Source organism: Perna viridis, chromosome 8 (assembly GCF_037379345.1).
Source record: "Perna viridis isolate PV_CMFRI_1.1 ecotype Kerala chromosome 8, ASM3737934v1, whole genome shotgun sequence".
Taxonomy (NCBI): domain Eukaryota; kingdom Metazoa; phylum Mollusca; class Bivalvia; order Mytilida; family Mytilidae; genus Perna; species Perna viridis.
This window is the reverse complement of record NC_142452.1, coordinates 26,664,412-26,686,708: the sequence shown is the minus strand read 5'-3', so window position 1 is coordinate 26,686,708 and position 22,297 is coordinate 26,664,412. Positions and strand designations below refer to the sequence as shown.

The following is a 22,297-nucleotide window of genomic DNA, read 5'->3' as shown; positions in this document are numbered from 1 at the left end:
TGGATTACATCCCTTTGATTACCACTATAATCTTGGTTCCCTTGATTACTCCTTGTTCATATTTGTTTAATACATTAGTTCAGATAGAATAAAATAACTGTGGAATTGTTTTTATGCTTAGGTTCGGAATTCAATACTCGTCGTGGATTTTTTTTATTAGCAGTACTAAAATTATTTCGTTTTCTGTGTTGTTGGGATGGATATATCATGATTATATCTTACCAGTTATGATATTTCGGTAGCTAGTATTCAAAACCTTTAAAGATGTATTTTTTTTTATAATTATGTATGCCAGAGAAATGAAATATATATCTTTCAATCTTAATATGCTTATAAAACAAATTTCATGTTTACCAATGTGTGAAGTTTTTACCATCGTTACAAGAATGGATTTTTTTTCGTGTTGTTTTGTTTGTTTTCGTTTCGTTTCGTTTTGTTTTGTTTTTGTTTTGTTTTTGTTACGTTTTTTTTTTTGCATAATAATGTAATAATATTCTTCATATTGTGCTGCATCTTTTGTTACACCTTATTAGATGGCGGCAAATAACGCGTATGGTAGAATGAAAAACCCAGCCATAAAATGAGTGGGTAAAACATCATTGTTGAATGTTTACACTGTCACTGAACGAGTGGATGAATTAGGAAACTAGATCATCCGAGAAAAATACCGGTGAACTGAATACTTCTTACATTATTGTATTATACCAACGTCGTAATCTCCCACTGACAAACAGAGAAATCGAAATTTTAAGCACTGACTGATTAATCACAAAGAGGGTTTATAAATATTATAATTAAATGTTAAACGGAGAACATTATTTTATTCGGTCGGTGCATAATTGGTTTTCATGAGGTAGGCATAAAACATAACATACCGTCACTCAGTCTTTTTCGTATACGGAAAATAGATTGCGAAATAATAATTCATCAGTTTTAAATCATAATAAGTCTTCTGATATTAAATGAAATTATTTTTTGAAAAAGAAATCGTTGTATTTTAAAAATATGTACAATTGCGAACATTAACTGCAGATCGAAGCATTCCAGAATTAGTTTTTTTTTCTCATTTTGGTGGTATTTTAGTCTCTTGAATATATTGGAGATATATCGGGGAATCTCCACTAAATTATAATTCTCATACTTTTCGACACCAAAGATAGAAGAAATTGTCGCAGTACAGAAAAACTTAAAATTCAAAGCAGCATTGTATTTACTTTCAGAATATAGATTGAGACTCCTAATGATTATCATTGAGGTTACAAACAAACTAGAAGAAAACAAACAAAAAAGCTTTTATAGCCAGTCCGATCAATTTACTGAGCCTATGTTAGCCTCGACTTAACTTATACATTTCGATTAAGATCATGCTTAAATGAGTCTGAAAATCTGTGTTTACCTATTTCATGAGTGTGAACGCAATATAAATTTGTGAATATGAAATATCAGTTACATCAATCAGAACAAATGGATGGAAGAAAGAATTTTCGTGTAAGGAACTAATTTGTGAGTTTTCGGGGTTCCAGCAAGTCACGAATCGGTGTTAAGAGATTTTACCGACTTTCTCGGAATATATTTGCTTCTTACCCTCGACCTTAAAGACGCTATTCTGTGGAAACGCAAGTCACCTTATCGCAATTCTGTTTCACCTTTAGTTCGTATTATTCAGTTTTAATCATTACACAGTCAGTCTCAGTTTTTTCATTCAGTTGTTGCGCTTTTGAAAAAAATGCATATAGATATTTTACATTAAAATGGCACTTTGCAGGGTTATCATTCTCTATTTGGTTTGATTTGGTTGATTTTCTATCAAAAGTACAGATATGATCACAGAAAAGAGTGTTGTTATGTAAAAAAAAAATGGAAAGCATCGTTTTCTACACCATGAATCGCCTTACCACTTGCAGTGTCTGAATTAAATATGAACTTAAATGAGTGCTTAAATGTTTAGCGTGGGAATGGTTTTAACTATCATATGGTTAGGAGGACAACCTCCAAATATAGACCAAATATTCATTTTTACATTTGGTACATGAAGATATTCCAATAAGACGAACGTTACCATCGATGGAAAAGTAATCATATAAAAATATAAATGAATAAATAAAAAAAACTACGCTACCCCCCCCCCCCCCAAAAAAAAAAAAAACAAAAAAAAAAAAACCGAATCTAAATAATTAAAATAAATATTGTTACTTTTATAATGTATTTTAAATCTGGCTGTGGGGTTAAAGAGTCAGAGGTTAGAACATCCAAAAACAATTAATATCGTATATTAATTCTTTCGTTTTGAATAGACGACTTTTTATGAGCAACTCGGCGGGGGTTTCTAGAAAAGCAGAGGACGCTTACCCTACCGGTGCACCTGGTCCATGCTCCCAGTTTTTAGTGCAGTCCGAGTTGCTCATTTACTTTTGTTACTTTGTATGTATGATTTTAGTTACTTTATGTTCTTTGTTGTGTATGTCTGTTTTCCATTTCTGGTCTTTGTCCCTGGATTACATTCTGTTGATTACCGCTATAACCTTGGTTCCCTTGATTACTCTTTTACAATGTCAGTCAGTGCAATGAAGTTGTTTACTAGGCAGGGCATTAGGATCGACGATGCACTAAATTATTGCTTCACTGGAGTTCTATAACATCCTTCACATAAAATGGAAACGTCACGTTTTCTGACTGAGTATACATAAAGGAAGGGTGTGATTAAACATTTAAAATATGGAAACTGACATTTATTTTATATTGGTAAGTACGTCAGTGTCGATGAATTTTACGAAATAAAAAAAACTTATTTTACTTTTGTGTTTAAGCATTCTTTGGAATTTCCAGTATTTCTTGAATCAGTGACCAAAAAATGTTGTTCCTTAATTTAACTTCATTGAACTTGGTTAAATAATTAAAAAAAAAAACCAGCGAACTTTATTTCAGTAGCTAGGCATTGAAATTAATAAGGTAAGTATGATTACATATCATGCCTTTACATTGTTATTTTTAAGTTTAAAAAATACATTTTAATAGGAACTGCAATAAACTTAAAATTATGATAGAACAAGTTTGAGTTTAGGATTCCTAATTTACTACTTTAGAAAAATGAGATGAACCTCAAAGTTGATCTCAACCTTCCTATAGGAGTATGAGAAATTTTGATATCACTTCAGAGATCATTAAGCAAGTAATTGACCTGATTGCTATTCCTAATAACTTTTGTGGCAGGACGCCTGGAGTATATAGTTTCAAAGAGATCATTTCACCTTTACTTAAATTATTTTCCGGACAACAGGAAAATGCTTGTTCCTGATCTCTTTGAGGGCTTCATTCCTTAACAGTTCAAGTCTAATTCACTCGAAAATCATTGTCATCCTTCCGTTGTTGGCATGGGACCTTTTGGTTCAACCTCAAAACTATCTATATAAATCTACTCTACTCAAGACATTGTCATGAAATCAGGAAAATGCTAGTTTTTTACGTGTTCCTAATTCCTCAATGGTTAAAGTCACAAATCCCACAAAACATGGATCAGGTGTAAATTAAGCGCCTCTGTTTTTCCATTAACACCCGTTCATAAGTTACTTTTGTCATATATGGCTCCGCCAGCACGTGCAAAAAATACAGAATTCTGAAAATACTAGTATCCCTACTTTAATGGTTCCATTCTAAGCCCTTGAATTCTCATACTTGAGTTACTCTTCTTTTTCCACTTCTGTGGCACTCGTTTCCGGTTCAATGCAAAATAAGCTATGGCGGTTGACTTGAAATCAAACTCGAAGGTCTTGCAAAACACGATTCTCATATACGCAAATAACAACTCAACAGATAAAAAACTACATAATTTACTATTTATTCCTATGGCTAAAACTGAAACACGCTAATCCGATATTCATTGTTTCACGAGAAACTAATAGCCAAATACATTGTAACACCTACCAAGTATTTCAAGGGAACAGTAATATTGGTTTTAAGACAGTGTAGAATGATTTAGTCCTTTGAGAAAATATTTTAAAGCTTGAAAATTGTCAGTTCAAGAGTAACTTCGGTTAATGCTTAAGGAGGTAGACCTAGGATAAGGGACACAACTCTTACAAATCATAGGAATGCTTGTATTTAGCATTTTACATAAATCTTATGTAAGCATCTAATTAACCTGGATTCATTTTATTCTGCTTCAAACGAAACCTTGAGAGGCTTTGGTGAAATTGAATATAATACAAACATATCACGGATTTCATGAGTTATGTCCCTTACCCTAGGTCTACCTCCTTAAGAACCAGTCCAAATAAAATTCAGATACTGCCAATTGTAAAGTGATTCATGGTGTAGAAAATAAACAAACAAGTGATGATTTTTCAGTCTACATATGTTATACTTTCACATAACGATAACCATTTCTACATTAAGATATGGAATGTTTTAGAAAATCATACCTTCACCTCCCACAACAATAAACCAAGTAAAACCAAATCAAGAACGCTAACTCTAGTCAATTTCATGTATAATCTATATAACTTTAACTCAAAAGCGCAACAACCAAATGATAAACTAAGACTGATTGTGTGATCAGTGACTGTTTCTGAACAAGAAATAAAACTGAATTCGGTGGGTTTTGACATCCATGAATCACCTTTCTTATTTTAAGGAAGTATGCTACTTAATAAGAATTTCTCGAGTCTAAGGACGAAAAATATACGAAACTGCAACAATGAAAACCAATAACCTACATGATATCCTACAGACTCCAAAATACCTTTTGTAATTATTGTCTCAACTTTTTTAGATCGATAAAAATCATTTATAAAGCCAACAATGAATATAGAAACCTAGCAGAATGTCCTTAGTTTTTTAACATAGTGTTGTTGTAGTTTGGGTAGCTCTTTTTTTCAATTTCATTATTCGTTTTCATTAAAAGTCATGCTTGTTACATGTATCGCATACGATGCAGACACACACGTAGCTATTTGCCTATTCATATGCATTCTTCCATTTACTTCATTAACAGACAGAAATGACTGATCAACTATTGTCTAACGTTCTATGGCAGATATTTCCTTCGTTTTAAGTTGAGAACGAGTGAGCAATGGTACAGATTGCTTTGTATTGTACGGGATTTTACAGTATCTATTACTGCAGGTGAGCATGCCACCCCACTTGGACAATTTATTCTGTTTCTGAGCCAACCAGTGGTTATTATATCCCTTTATATATACTATGTTTTTGGCTGAGTAGCAGTGACTACCAATCTACCCAGGACCTCCCGCACTTGAGGCCTGTATGCTTCCCTGAGACTATCAAGGTGATCAAGCAGAATAAGCAGTTGCATTTTTAGCACAAAATAATATGAAACACAAGAAATGATAATATAAAGGAGCTTTTTCAACTACAAACAAAATTAGTTTAAAAATTAAAATCGCTAAAAGTGTTACGTAATTTATCATATGACATGTGGACAGAAGGATAGACTTGTGACCCAACAGACAAATCAACAGCAGTGTGCAGCAAATAACTACATATTAACATTGAAAGAACAATATTCCTCATTCAGGAAAGAAGTAAACAAAGATTAGATGAGGCAATCTTTATATATATATATATATAGCTTAATTTAAAAATGAACATATATTAACAAGACTAGAAAGAAAGAACTGAAAAAACAGACTATATTTAAAGAAGTATACACTATATTATTGCTTTTACCATTTAACATTGGACATTTTCTGTATTATTTATCAAAAAAAGTCCAATATCTTTTGGTTTCTTGGTCTTAAGTTTTATTAAAAATATCTTGAAATTAGAAATTTTCTTCACACCACAAGATTGGTCAACATGTGAGTTGCGAGTAAGTTTTTAAAGAAAATCTAAATAAAGATTTTTTACTTGGTTTTATCTGCTAATTGCAAAATAAAGTGTTATGAAAAACTGCATTTATATACAAAAAAACAATAATGTCTGAATTAATAACTATTAAATGTTCAAAAGTATCCAATATGAAAATAGAAAAGGAGTAATCTACACTGATGGATCTAACAAGATCTATTAATTTCTAACACATGTATCATTAGATAAAACATATAAAGGCACTCAATGTGGTTTAAAATGATCATGCTTATAAAACATTATTGCTCATTTGTTGAAATAAAATTATCTCCCATTAGCAAGAATTGTCTTTCCTTCATATAAGCATTTTATATGTAAGAAAAACTCAAGGCAACCTTAACATCTGTGATTAAAGTTTAAAAATTTTGCAAAATCATAATTACTTAAGTCTTTGCAGGATATCTGCTTTTAAGTAAAGATTGCTCTACACATGTGAGATAAATACTCTATACAGCAAGTTAGAGTTACATTTCAATGCAGTCTTACAAAAAAATCTTGTCCCTATCAAGTAGTTTTCTTTTCATAGAGAAAAAAATATTGCATGCATTTATTTTATAAACACTTATTGCGATTTCATATATAAAACACATCAAAGTTTTTCTTTTAATAGTAAAGTCATGTTTTAGTCTATATATATATATTGAGAAGGAAAACATTACAATTTTACAACAGTTTAATAATTAATCATTTCCAGCTATCCACAGCATTGTTGAAATGTTTTAAAAATTACATTTATAGTAAGGCAAACAGCAAATGCATGGGGTTAAAATGCTGAAATTGTGAATGCTATCTGAGCTAAAGTGCATTTTTAAGTTTCACAGACTGCAGAATAAATTAATGAACACAAATACATGGAATGATAATCTTGAAGTTTTATAGTACACAGCAAGGAATGTGAACAAAGCAAAAAATATCTAAAGCAGTGAAACAAAGATGTCAAATTTGTCTGAACAGGAAAACCTCTCTAAACCAGACCCTGCAATACACACAAAAACCTATCTTGACCCAACCGTGAATACACAGGTAAACCTCCCTTAACCAAACCCTGCAATGAACAGGAAAACCTGTTTTAAATGTAATTCTTATACATCTATGTCACAGATGCTTCAGGCTAAATTTAAATAGCTTTTCGGTCTTTTTCTAGATGTATTGAATATATATTTGAGGGAAAAAAATAAACTGAGAAAAATGATGTGCCACCTATTGCCTGATCCTTACACAGAATGGTATCTCATTCACCAAGGAACTACAATTAAGTTAATGAAATTCACCTCGACATTTAAAAATGACAGAAATTGTGCTATCTTTTGTGAGATGTATTATAAAAAATGTTATGAAAATCTCCATTTACAAAAATGAACTACAGTGTAGTAAAACTAAGTGAGTATTTCTTGTGTTTATTAACCAAAACAAGGTCTTAATGTATCAATTACAAAAATAGAGAAAGCATTGTAGTAAGAAAATAAAATTTATTAATGGCTTAATCTTAGAACATAACCATAATCTATATAAATTTCTTAACAACTATCATTTTTCCTTAATGAAATGAGTTTTAAACATCAAAAAATACACTGAACTATCAGTCTAATAGACAAATCTGCATAATATTTACATATAAAATTTAAAAAAACTTATGTGATGAAATATGTTAAATCTGTGTTCTCAGAGTTGCAATGTTCTTAGTTAGAATCTGTTTTATATATATAATAAAAGCACATTTATATTGGTTGTCTGTATGAAGATTCATGTATCACACGTTATATATGCATAGATTCATCAATTTTTATGTATGTTATTTATGATCTTATGACACTACAATGAACTTTGACCAATCAAAACTGAATGTCAAATTCCCAAATTGTCAGCAATCAAGGAGCATTCTAATTTTAATACAGATTAGCTAAAACCCCATATGAAGGAAAAAAATCAATGCGTAAAGTGTGCATGGAATACTTAAGACAGATACTATTAGTTACAAATATGTAAAAGATATTGATCCAATTACCATAAACTCTGATAAATTCAAAAATGCATGTAACTGATTTTAGTCAAAACCAAGGCATCTGTGAAAATGACTGAAATCTTAAAATGTAGAATTTTTTTATACTTTACAAGTCATTCAATTCCGTTCAAATTTGATAATGGATTAATATGAGTTAATTTTCCACAAAAGAAAAATATGTCATTAAAGATCATTTCAACATCACCTTACCTACTTTGCAGCAGTTAGCAATTTATGCATTCAAACCTACATATCAAATTTCCTTGAAATTCATTGAATAGTTAAGGAGGAATAGCACTATAAAGAGAGAATGAGAAAGGAAAAGCAGATGGAGTGGTTAGTCCCTATATGCCATCCACCTCTGTTTGTAGGCATAAAGTTGTTTCTTAAAAATAAGAATGGTATAACAGGTATATCAAGGATAGAATAATTTGACTTTGGTAAACATTACACAATTCAGGAATCATTCACTTGCTTTTTAATAACAAAACAAAAAAAACATAAAAATATGTTTGGTGCTCAAAATGGGGAGCTGACTTCAATACTTTGACTAAATTGTGAAGGATAATAGTATATTTCTATAAATTATGGAAGATCATCATGATCCTTTGAAGTCACTTAAGTGTCAGTCCCTGTAAGAATCAGGCAGTAGGTGAAACATGGTATGAAAAAAACTCATCCTTTTGATACTGTAATTGGACTATTTGCACCATCAGAATCAAGGGAAACAGACATGATTTTCTATATCATGCTGGACAATTGAGTTAAAAATTGCACTGAAATGCACTGAAAATGAACATTTCAAGTGCAGATAACTCTGTCAGAAACCTCATTTTTCTAAAATTCTATCAAAAAATCTTTGTGCCAAGCTAGTGATGCAGAGATCAAATAATGGTCTTTTCAGAGAAAGTATCCCTGAGTGATATTACATTGTCAGACAAGTGGGGTTTTGACATGCATGTTTCTGATATATCCCATTTTGCCTGATTCTTACAAACACTAATACTTAAGTTGTAAAGCAACATTATGAAATAACTTGTACATCTAAGTTACAATGAAAATTGATGTAGTTTACAATGGTGTTAGTTGATGCCCATTTGATCTGGTCTATAACAAAAATCTGGTGGTTTTATCACATACAACTTGGTTTTGAATCTAGTTAATCACATCATAAGCTGTAAAACTCTGAAAAAAAAGAAAAAAAAACAAAGTTCCCTTAAAACTGATACAGTGAAACCTGGGTTAATTGACCCCTGAATAAAGTGAAAACCTTTGACCCCAGAATAAAGTGAAAACCTTTGACCCCAAATAAAGTGAAAACCTTTGATCCCTGAATAAAGTGAAAACCTTTCTAAACTATTCACTTTTTTAAGTTCTTTGAACCTTGGCAAACAGAACACTTAGCAAAACCTGACAAACTTTACACCCCAAAAGGGATTCTTTAAAGACAGCATTCATTGTAATAATTTAATATCTAAAGGTGGGTCTTTACAGAGACTATATTTACATGTACCAAAGATAAATAATCTTGTCTATGTAAAGTGAGATTATCATTTGTATATAAAATTCATATCTTTTTCTAAAGACATATTTTTTTTTAATTCTGCATGGGAAATACAAGTACATTTGTTTACATTAGTTTCCTTATAATGAAAAGGCCATAAAAATGTGATACTACTTTTTTAATATAATTTCCAAAATGCAAAAGATATATTGGTTGGACACATGAAAAAAAAACATGGTAAAACAAACACAGTATTGAAAACATCACATCAGTAACACTATGTTTGAAATGCTAAAATTATATGCAAGTCATACACTTTTTCCATGAATTTATAAAAAAGAATCTTATTTCTCTAATTTTGCTTCAATTTTCATACCGCTTGACCGGTGTGGAAAAAAATGTTCTCATAACTAGTGACTTTTTTGTTCTCAGAGTTCGGTTGGCTTAGAAATCGATTGTCTTGGACTCCATCTTAAATTGCCTTGATTGCCATTGTAGATGTATTTCAGTTAAATGAGATAATTTTAGTGTTTCCTTACCTTAAATAAGAATTATGAAGTGACTTGGGATGATTTGAAGTTAAAAAAACCTTTGAAATCGTCTGGTTTCATTTGTTTGGAATGTTTGCGTTTGTGTGACGTCAACATGTTTCCTACGATTTGGAATCATAACGTTTCGTGTGCTTTTCATTTTCAGGTAATTTTTTACTTTTTTTGGGCCTTAGAGAATCAGAATCTACACTCAAAGCTTGTTGATATGAATTTCTCACATCTCGTGAAATAAATTTTATAGTTTGAATAGTTCTGCAACCCTCGCGATCAAAACTATAAAATTTATTTCACTTGATATGAGAAACTTCATAATCAACTCATTATCATTGTAGATTCTATATTTCTTTAAGTCTATTCAAAGTTGACTTTTTGATTTTCTGGCCATTTTTCATGAAAAATATGATAAAGGAAGGCATTCTTTTTACTGGTCTTAAAATTTGTACCATTGTTTACAGTAAAGAACTGAGTTTTAATGACTTTAATGATATACTGATATAATGATAAACGTTGGTATTTATGGAGAAACGTCAAGAGAGATAAAGGAGGGCCTTGGAACCAAAATATTGTTTTAGTTGGCCTAAGATATCTATTGTTATTTACATCATTGCCTGAAGCACTATCCCCTCTATCATCATCATCTTCATCTGAGGAATCATCTCCTGAAGAAACATCATTCATAGAGGCAGCATTCATTCCTAGTAATAAAATATCAAAATAGGGACTTTAAACATAGAAAATATACAAATGCATCAAGACATCACTTTAAAGCTTTGTTAACTGTCAGTCTCTGTAAGAATCAGGCAATGGGTGAAACTTGGTATGAAAAAACTCATCATATTGATAGTTTAATTTGACTATTTGCACCATCAGAATCAAAGAAAAAAGACCAGATTTTCTATATCATTTTGGTATACCGTGTTATATTTTTATTAAAATGCACTGAAAATGAAAATTTTAAGGGCAGATAACTCTGTCAAAAACCTCATTTTTCTAATATTCTATTGGAAAATTTCTTAACAAATCCAGCCATGCAGAGATCATATAATGGTCTTTTCCAATAGAGAAAGTATCCTTGAGTGATATTACATTGTCAGATTGGTGGGGTTTTGACATGCATGTTTTTAATTTATCCCATTTTGCCTGATTCTTACAAAAACTTTCATTTATCAGTATTTCAAAATCAGAACAATATATTAGCTGAAAAAAACACAAAAACAAAAAAACATTCAATAGTGTTCCAGATGGGCCTAACACCTCTTTCCCCTATTGAAGAGCAAATCTGCCCTTCCAAGAAAATGAAACAATTTATCATGATTGTCCAGTGTGAAAATCATCAAGCAAAAGTCAGAAACAACTATTTAAATGCCTGGATGTATAGTTTTATCTGAACTGAAATTGTAATAAAAGCAAAGAAATACAAGAAGTATATCCATTAAGGTAGATCAAACCTAATATATCTAGTGATAGATTTTCTTAGTTTTTTCTCAAAGATAACCTTGAATGAACATACTTCAAAGTTTTACTGTAAAAAAAAACATAGGTCACTAAACTTGATTTTGAGATAATTTAGCCTTAATAGAGGCAGTTTTTTACATTTTATATGGACTCTGTAAGGAATTATCATTATCTGGTATATAAAATTTCTCATAAATATATGTAAAGAACATTTAATTGACATTCTCTGATATTCCAAAATGAAAATTTGGGGTCACAGAACTCTTTTACTTGTAATATTAAAAACCTAAAACATGCATTACAGTTGTATAGAACAATTCCCTGTCACTTAATTGTATCCCCTTTTAAATAATTTTCCTGCCCATTATCTCCCTTTGAAAAGGGCTTTTCACAGTTCATATTTTTTATTTTTCCACGCCAGTTTTTATGTCAGAAATTCTTTTAAATTATTTTGAACATATGATTTTTACATCATTTAAACATTAGTAGTTAATTGAAAATATATAAGTCCCTATGATTTTGAAAGATGACAGAAAGGAATGCTCCATAAAATAGGTATTATCTACCTTAACTTATCTACAATGTAAATATTTTTTTCAGCAATTTCTTTGTTTCTAGTTTAATGTTAAAAAAACTTCCTCTTAACTACGAATGTGCTATTGGACCAAAACCTGCATTTATCAGTTAAATCTTACAAACATCTCAAAGTCCACTTGATTAAACAATTCTACTATAGGACAAATATTTACCACTTGATAGTTCCTGAGTAATCTATTCAAAATGTCCAGTGAACAAATAGCTCCATTTGTATAATTTTCTCTGTCTTGTATTCTTAATCATGTTAATGAAGGATGAATTTTATACACAAAATATATTTTCTTCACTTACCAGCCATGTTTTTGGACTGTGAAAGTTGCTGGTAGCATGTAAGGCAGACTCTGAGTGGGTGCGAAGACTGTTGAGGAAGTAGCCATTTCTGATTAGAGCAGGAGTTACATACCACTATACCACATTTTCTACAGTGGTGCTGCAATATAAAACGTAACTGAAATATACAAATTGGCTCAGGCATATGATACAATGTCTCCTCCTCTTTCTGTTTTTAAAGTCTCATAAAAGAAATGAAACATCAGGACACTATGAAAAATGTAATGGAAGTTTCTTTCATGAATATAAACATTCTTCTATAAAAGAATTACAATTGTGGAACTTACGTCCATGGGGCCTATGTTTTCATATGTCACACCCCCCATATAAAGCTCAATTCAAAGAAAATTTGTTAAATTGTTAAGAAAATCTCAACTGGTGAAGATGATATCCTCTAACCTTACTCATAAAAATTTGTTACTAAAAGTGCTTGTAAAAATACTCAAAATACATTGATCTTCAATTTGAATAAAATAAACAATATTTTATTCACACCACTATACAATTTATTGGCACATGCACAGACTTATCTGATATTTCTCAAGTTGACAAAACAATGTCATGATTTATTTAACAATAAAAAACAATCATTACTGCCTCATAGATTTATGGAACTAAAAACATGAAAGTACCATGTCTCAACTTTATATTGCAATTTTAATATAAAATCTTTTAACAGTAAAACTTTTGTATTTAGCTTGAAAGTCTTAACTGTGTTGACACCCCATCAAGCTCTATAATCCCTCGAAGATTTTATACCATCTGGGGTCAAAATTACAAACATTTAAAAAAGCAACAAGCCTATAACTTTATATATTAATTGTGTAATTCATTTTTCTTTTTCATTTCACATATAATTTTTTTTTTATTTTCATCTTTTTTCTCTATTTTTTTTATTATTTAACATTATACAGTTTTGATCCTTCTGACTTGTATAGAGAAAGGGAGGTAACTCAGATTTCCTACAATACAAGAGACCTGAGTTCATTACTGCATGCATTAAACTGAGTTAATATTTTGTTTATGTGTTGACCTTAATTAATTAATTAATAAATCATCACAGTCTGAGTTGCTAATTTACTTTTATTACTATGTATGTATTATTTAAGTTACTATATGTAAATTGTTGTATTTGTCTGTTTTCCACGTCTGGTGTTTATCCCTGGATTACATTCTTTAGATTTCCCCTAAAATCTGTGTTCCCTTTATTACTCTTTCAGCCAAATTTAAATAATAATACTCTGTAACTGTACATGTATCACAATGTTCTTAAAAAAAGAAATGCTAGACACATGTACATTTCTAATGCAATTTTATAACCCTTAACAAGTTACAAATATGTTAAAAAATGCTGGATATATTTCTAATACAAACATAAATTAAGTGATTTAGTTCTCCTAATATATAAATATTTACTTGTACTTGTTTACGTAAATGTATATGGAAATGCAATGTATTAAATACACTTGGGACATTAAACTATGCAGATATGTTCATATTTATGTACTTGTAACAGAAGATTTTTACCTTTCTGTTTATCATGGTAAACTGTGACTTTTTACAGTGCATGCACATTGGTGCATCTGAATCAGGAACCCAGACTGGGGAATCATTTTCTGAGTTTTGAGTTATTCCCCCTGCAAATAAAAAACAAGTTTCAAAGATATTATAAATTTAAAGTAATATAATACCAACAGAAAAGGGTTTATGAATTTAACGCTGTTGCTGTTACCAATTTACTGCCTTTGCTCGTAAAGTCAAGCAATTCAGTAAATTACTAATAATTTGTTGTGAATAGGAATATATTTATTCAATTAAACAATAAGCATCTTAACTTTACAATGAAAAAATAAGAAAAACAACAAAAGAAAAACAAAGACAAACTTAACTAAGCAGAAGAAAAAAATCTGAATCTGTTTCATGTTTACGGTATTATAAATGTACCAGACAATAGGACGGTGAAGTTATAGACCCTTAGCAAGTCATGAAATTTTTCCATTATCTTCTAAACTGACAAGACAATACAAAATGTTCGGACTGGCAAAGCAATTCTTTTTACCACAATCCATCTAATAAAATGAGGAATAGTTTTTGAAAAAAAAACTGGTCACATATCATGAAATATTTACACTTAACAATATCATCACATTTCAGTCAATTTTGAGATTGATAGCAAGAGTAACACATTGTCCCTTTCTTCCATATTACAGTGAAGTTTGTATAAATAGAACTCCTTTAAGGAGGTAGACATAGGGTAAGGGACTTGACTCAGTAAGTTTGTATTCAGCATTTTACATCAACCTCATGTAAGCATCAAATTAACTTGGACTTATATTCTGTTTCAAATGAAATCTTGAAGGCTTTGGTGAAATTGAATATGATACAAACATATCACTGATTTTTAAAACAGGAGAATATGTTCAGATGTTTAGTTCACCCAGGTTCAAACTACACTTAAACTAATATATTAAAGGACTTCAAAAAAGTGTCTGTTTAGACAGACTTTCAGATTATTCAATTAAGATAGGTTTCACTATTCATATATTTGTCATGCACTTTATTACTGGTACATGTAAATGCTTGTGGCAGTGACTTACTTTTCAATAACAAGTCATTCACACACTTCCGTATATGTGACATCCACTGTGATTTTTCTGTTGCTGTAGCTGCATACACCACAAAAGATTTACTGGGACTTATAATTTTCCACCCATTTCGTAAAGCTGGAAACAAATTGAAGTTGTAAAAATCTAAGTACATGTAAAAGTGTACTATAAAACAAATTACGGGTATTTTGTGAAGGCTAATTATTCAAGAATTTAAACTGTTATCAGTCGTCATAGTACAATTTTCTCTCACATATATCTACTTCATAATGAAAAAATAAATTGTTGAGATATTGTTGCCAAAAAAAATTCATAAATTGTTATCTTCACAGATTATTGCTGAAATGGTTATTAAATGCCTTAAATTTTCTGCCAGACATAAGACAGAAACACAAACATTTTTACTGGTCCTAAAATTGAAGATTTGCAGGAATATGTTTGCTTGTGTGTAGAACCAGATTTGAGCTTATTGTTAACTTCAATACTGTGTATTTTAAGCAGTGCTTTAGAGTTTCCAATTCCAATGTCATCAATTACAAGTAAATTAAGTCCATGGAATGTCACATAAGTCAATTTTTCACACTCTTTTTATTGTTTTAAATCCAAAACTTCCCTGAATAGCAAACAATTTAATGCACAGTACATGATGGAATTTTGAAAGGACTTTCATCTATTCAAGCTGTCTAATATGGGCACTCACTTTGTTTCTAAATTATTTATTTGTACTAATATAAATAAGGCTACAGTAAAAAAAAATAATGCTTTGTCAGTGTCTGCTAGTGCACAGGAACATTTGATTTCAACATCAGTATATGCTAATGCATTCAGTTAACATAAATTGGGCAAAATATTTATTATCAATATGTTACCTGTATTTAATAATTGAATGCAATCAATCAAAAGGGGAGATAACCCCCAAAATAAGACATAAAATGATGATATTCAGCAATAACATATAAAAACCACTTATATTATATAGCCACCCATTCAATAAATGCTACTGGGATGGGAGGGTTGGGGAAAAAAATGCAAAAACTGTGGCATATTTTGGCTGATGCTTATCTCAATATTAAAGCTATGTCAAAAATGATATCTACAATAACCACTTTCAATTATACAGGGATTGATTTTAATAAATATTTCTACTAGCCAATTTTAGCAAGTACCAGAATATTCCTCTGGCTAAATCTCAGTTCTCAGTTCAGTTATTTCTGCACAACACTTGTAAAATTTGCAGAGTCCCACAAGCAAATTTTAGCAAAAGGAAATAATTTCTACTTAAGAAACTGAATTTTAATTGGCATTTAGCAAGTATTTTCCCTTTAATTTGATCACTGATTACAAAGCAGGATAATGTTGTACCAATTTTACATAAAACCTGGCATTTACTTAAGTACCATTCTGTGTAAGAATCAGGAAATGGGTGGCACATCATATTTCTCAATTTGGTCTTTTTTGCCTCAAATACATTCAACACATCTAGAAAAACAGCTGAACAGCTATTTAAATTTATCCTGAAGCATCGGTGATGTAGATATTTTTTTACTGCTTATATAAGGAAAAATTTGGGAAAATTTTCCCACCATTTTTCCATAGTGCATTTCAACTAAATTTGACATATCAATGTCTTTAAAAGGCAACTTTTCAAACTTTGACAGTAATTTCTTGAGGTTATGAGGTATAAATACTTGGATTATGCATAAAATGTCTGTGTATTTTTTCTTCATGAGCCACACCTTATACACATTTTGCCTGATTCTTAGATGGTGAAGTACTTAATACCTGATTCTGATTTCAACTTCAGTATTTGCTAATGCATAATGTAAACATAAAACTAGTGGGCCAAGTATTTATTATTAATATGCTACCGGCATTTAATCAAAAGGGGAGATTACCCACAGCCCAGCAAAAAGGGATAAATAAGAGGAAGTTGCCAAGTTTCTCTTAGGGTAAGCTTAATCCGAACAAATGCAAAATTTGGGATTTTTTGCTGATATCCACTTTGGTATATTGCAAGTATGCATCACTCTTCCACATTTCCATTTCTTTAAGGCTACATAGAAAAAAAAATAATGCTTTGTCCTTATCTGCTAATGAATAGGAGCAGTTCTATGATACAGAGATAGGGAAGTATAACACACTCAAAGAAAATAGACATTTCTAAAAAAATCCAACTAAACTGTGTTAAGTGTTAAAAGGAAATATTTCTGATGATCGTGTCTGTATGTCTGTATGATTTTATTTTTACCATTTGGAAGATTTTCTAAGTTTAATACTTTCTGCAATTGAAAAAGAATTTGTAAAGGACACTTCAACAAAATAGATTCTGTGAACTTGGCGTGTATTCTTTTTTACAAGATGCTAATGCAATATAGTGAAATTTTGTATTGATCAACCAAATAAATTTAACAAGACAGGATTGATGTTGACTTCCTAACTGAAACACATGAAATTTAAAATAAATTTCTGTTTTTTTTTCATATTTATATTAATCAAATAAAAAAATACCCGAAAAATTCTAGCTTAACCACTATTTTCCAATATGACGAAATAGTGTAGTACTGTGAAATGTAAGCAGAAAGTCTTCACTACAATCATGTTAAAAACACATCATAGTTACATAATAGCTACACACAATACCTGTTCCTGATGCTGTAAAACCTCTACCTTCAAGAAAATGTCGTTTTTTAATAGACTATTTTTAATGAATTTTAATATGCAGTTTTGGTTTTTCAAAATATGCATGTACATGTAGAAATACTTCACTTTATTTTTTAACGTAAACAAGACACTCATAGCCATACACCCTGTGCCACTGCAAAAAAAATGATGTTGAAATGCAGATGACCCATAACTTGAATCAAAATAATAATACCAACTACAAATGGTGACTTACAAATGAATCTACAAAAATTAAACAAAATACATCAAGTGGTTTCTGAGGAAAATGTGACTGGTCAGAGGAACACCACTATTTCCATGTCCTCTTTGCCACAGCAGCAGGGGACAAAAATATGACCTTTCTATATTTTTTGTTGTAAATACTAAAAGGCCCAATATGCCTTTTTTATTTGATGAAAGGAACCTGTATTTCAATACCATATCAGTAATTGGAACCTTTTTTAATTGTTCTTAAGTGGTCCATTGTCCTTATTGCCTTAAAAAACCTAATCAAAATCAAATTTCCATGATGCCCATCACACTCCCCTCCAATAAATCATCTGAATATAGCTGAAATATTGCTGCTCGGACGTTAAACCCCAACAAACAAACAAAACCAATAAATCATTTTGCTCATATGTTCTGTTGGGATAGTGTCAGCAGATATCATGAATATCGACATTCGGCAGTTTTGAGGTTTTCCATGAGACAATTAATGGGGAATGACATAAAATAATTTAATTTATTTATATTGAAATTCAATTTAAATGTGACCCTATTCAATTACTATCCTTACTGTGTGTGACCTGATGGTTTATCAGAAAAAAGTAAGGTATCCTGAGGGTTTGCCAGCAGTCACCATCAGAACAAGGGTGGTAAATTGTATATTATATCATTTTTTTCAATAAGTGAAATTTGTTCATTTTATTCACACCATTTAAAAACTTATTAATTTAAAAAAAAACATAAACAACAGTTTACTGTTTAGTGACAGTATAAATCTACAGTCAAAAACAAATGAAGTCAACAAGGAACAAGGGATTTTACAGAGGGTGATAGCAGGCATAATTTTACAAGGTTAACAAAAGAGATACGGCCAAAATCAGAAGTAAATAAGCAATAAACAAGAACCATAACAGTAAAATCTGGATTTGAAAAAGGGGAATTCTGCTTTTAAGTGGAAGACAATTGTGTCTGTCATTTAGCCCCTGGCAGCTGATCTGAACTTGTACCCTTGTGGTAAGCATTTAACAGAATAAATCTACTACTATCACATGAAAAGTCTTTATCTTGTCAGATTACAGATATGCACATTAGTATTATGGCAGTATGACACTTACACATTTCATCTTCCACATTTTCTAACTTGACATCTTCTAATGACATCAGATGTTGCCTATTATACTGAAAAATATATCATCACATACAGTCAGTGTAGAAATTCATGGTGTAAAATACCTAGGTTTGAATTTCAATTTCTGGCCTAGGACCACTGAAATTTCATCTACCTGGTGCCACTGAAAACTTTAACGTTGTCTTCTGTGTAAACAGAAAATCACATAAACTCTTGAAAGTCAAACAAATATAAAAAAAAAATTGGCACACTTTAATCTTCCTAAACACTTCTAAAATACATTTGAATATAAATCAACATATCATAAGACTTAAATAATTCCTATGGTGCCATTCTAGGTACATATAACATATTTAGGTACATACATGCAATGTACACAGTCAAGTTTAAATATTTTAAACTGAATATTACTACGCTGTATTTCAGTGGTACCAATATAACTTTGTTCTTCAAGGACTTCTACTGAGTACGTATACATGTTATGTGTATTTACATGTACAAGTATATGTATTCATTTGTACACGTATTTAAGGTCTTAAGAATAATTAAAAGTAATAACAAAAGTTCAGAAGGAAATTTAAAGTTAGGGGTATTTAGACAAAATTTTTCCTAAATTTAAATGTGCTTAACCAGTTTTAAGCTCATTTAAACAGTTTTAAAAGTTTTTGTTATAACCTGTATCTCCTCATTACTCGTGTCATTACTGACATTAGTCATCTTACTTACTTTTTTCTTGCTGATAAGTATTGTGCCATAAACCAGTATGTCGTTGAAAAGGAAAAACTGCCGAGGTTTTGGTTTTTTCCTGCACATTTTGGTCAATACACCCTCTCCAACCAATGCTCTCCCAGGTAAGCCCAAGGGCTGTAACATATACATTGTACTTGTAAGCTAATGACATTAGTATATAGCGAATAACTACCTTATAAATGTATGTTTGTGTACATGTACTGAGGTATGTCTATACCAGCATGTCAACCCCAAGCCTATAGGTTCATATTTTTCTTTAAAAAAACAATGCTGCAAGTGGATACAATTTCACTCCTACACTGTGTGATTTAAATAGTAAGTCTATCAGAATTCAGTAAACTGCAAGTTTTAAAACCATCTATAAAACACTTAAACAGTATATAAATATGTACATGTATACTAACCATAAATCTATACATGCATGCAAAATGTATATTAAAGACAAATCACACTAACCAGTTCTGACGTTAGGAAAGTCGTGAAATTTTTATGGAATGATCTCAAGTATAAAGGTATTGAAATAAGCTTCTAAAATATATAGGTCACCATGCCTTTAACAAAGATATAGCAGTAAAAAAATTTGCAAAATCGGGAGTTATAGTCATTTTCCGAATTCAATTCAGATGTCTCTGATCTTGCCAATATTTTTACGAATGACACAAGCCATACACCAGTAGATTGGAAATTATCTTTATTTCATTCATAAATCATTAAAAATAAAATACATGTACAATGAGTTTTATCCGCCTATAAAGAACCTTCTATTGCTTCCTGCCAAAAGAAAAACAAACTTTTAAACCATATTTACAGTAATCTGAAATACTTCCCAAGTTAAGATTTTTTTCAAACTTGCAGTATGAAAAGGTATCCATTAGCTGATGTTATAAACTCTTTAAAAAGTTGGGGTCACACGTCATAGTCATAGGACAACAAACTTTGATCCCAGAATCAAAGAAATTAAATTGGCAAACAATCCTTGTCGGTAAACATACATCCTGATAGTAAGGCTATTTTATTTTTTCGATTTCCTACTCTGATAATACATAGATTTTTTTTGCAAATGGATGACAATCAATCATATGCATGAGATCTATAATTCAAGTGGGCTTATAAAAAAATTTAAAGACTGAGCGAAGCAAAGCAAGAACATTTGTGGGGATAGAATTTGAAAAAAAAATGAATTCATGCAAAAAATATCCTAAAATTTCAATGGAGGAGCATTAATCAGATCCGCCCCTCTGCCCCCTACAGTGTATATTGTACATGTATGTGTATTTCAGTTACTTACTCTTTTTACAAAATGTATATCATCAGTTCTTTTAAAATTGTTTTAAAACCATACCTGTCCTGATGCACCAAAACATTGTTCTATAAAAGCAACTCTTCTAGAATTTGCCTCGCTGTTTACTGAAAATAAGGAAATAATACTGTAGTATTATAATTAAAAACAATGAGTCATTGTTCTCTAAATAAATACATGAACACAAATGTAATTGTATGTATGTGAGTCACAGTAAATTATTTTGAATTTGCCTAAGTGGTTTCTCATGTTATTATAATAATCAACAAAAACCTCAAAACCCTTATTGAATTTATGTGTATTGTAGACCAAAATTGTTGATGGACAGAATCCCCATATTTCAAGCAAGGAAATAAGACAGTGAATGTAAACTTTAGTCTTTACATAAAATGAAACAAGCACCCACGGCGCTTTGTAAACGAACAAGAATTTTTAGGCATACTGACTAATTCAACCAACGACAAGAATAGAAGTATACATTCAAAACAAATATCATGTTAATCCTTTGTTTGTATTCTAATAATAAGCTAAATTGGGCGTAAAAAGAAATAAAGCGATGGGAAACCCACCCAGTCTATCAACCATGTTGACAAATGACACTCCTCGATAAGCACCATACAAATAATTTGGTGTTTGCTTATGATTAGAACCATGAATTTTGACGGTGTGGATATACGTCTATTCCGAAAAAAATTCTATATCTGGAAAATCTTGATGAGAGAAGGCTAATTAATGCCTTTGGCCCGGTAAACAAACAGCTGAGACTATTTCACATTATTGGGCTAACGCAGTGGTTATTATGTGTTATGCTACTTTGCCGACAGATATATCTATTGTGTTTACTATCACAGATAATTTATTGAAGGAGATTGCTGGCCGGTGCAGTTGTTTACTGGGTACATACCTTTTTTTTAATCCTCTTACAGTTGAACAGAACGATCTTTTTTAAACTTTTTTTAATTTAAGGAAAAACAATCAACGAAAATTATATAAAAAATAATTACAGCTTTTTTTATTTATGCAAGTACAGTAGCTAGGAAATGGAGTCTAATTTTAATATCAAAAGTGTTTTTATATAGGTTTGTTTTTGTTTATAAATCATTTCTTTATCGTTTTAGTGTACTTAAGCAAATCAAAATCATACCTTGGTTTTCTATAATCCAACTGACTCAATCATTGACTCATCGATCGATCGACTGACTTTTTTCAAGTTAACAAACAACAAAATAGTACCACAAAACGATCCAACATTTTACAGAATGTGGTCAATTTTCGGTTTCCAGAAAGTCCAGGTAGTTAATAAAGTGTTTTTGAGTTGTTTT

The 22,297-nt window shown here is 30.7% G+C and overlaps 1 protein-coding gene across 2 annotated transcripts; it reads right to left on the bottom strand.

The window, feature by feature from the left end:
- Positions 1-5,551: 5,551 nt before the first annotated feature.
- On the bottom strand, positions 5,552-21,629 carry LOC148610030 (pleckstrin homology domain-containing family F member 2-like). Of its 2 annotated transcripts, XM_088541920.1 has the most exons (10): positions 21,545-21,629; positions 21,018-21,082; positions 19,652-19,789; positions 18,912-18,975; positions 17,551-17,577; positions 14,902-15,027; positions 13,832-13,941; positions 12,266-12,404; positions 10,523-10,617; positions 5,552-9,052 (listed from the first exon to the last, which is right to left on the bottom strand). In XM_088541920.1, the coding sequence occupies exons 1-10, from the start codon at positions 21,558-21,560 to the stop codon at positions 9,023-9,025; spliced, it is 810 nt and encodes a 269-aa protein (XP_088398046.1). In that variant the 5' UTR covers positions 21,561-21,629; the 3' UTR covers positions 5,552-9,022. The 2 variants fall into 2 exon arrangements, with proteins under 2 accessions (XP_088398046.1, XP_088398047.1); XM_088541921.1 differs by lacking the exon at positions 17,551-17,577 and having other exon boundaries at positions 21,545-21,624.
- Between the last annotated feature and the right edge of the window lie 668 nt (positions 21,630-22,297).

What these genes read in the sequence shown, in the direction of transcription:
- LOC148610030 (XM_088541920.1), bottom strand. An exon ending in TTTTACAGCATCAGGAACAG is followed by an intron (nt 15,028 to 17,550) that starts GTATTGTGTGTA and finishes ATTTGTTTCCAG; the next exon opens with CTTTACGAAATGGGTGGAAA. An exon ending in GAATGACTTGTTATTGAAAA is followed by an intron (nt 13,942 to 14,901) that starts GTAAGTCACTGC and finishes TTTTATTTGCAG; the next exon opens with GGGGAATAACTCAAAACTCA.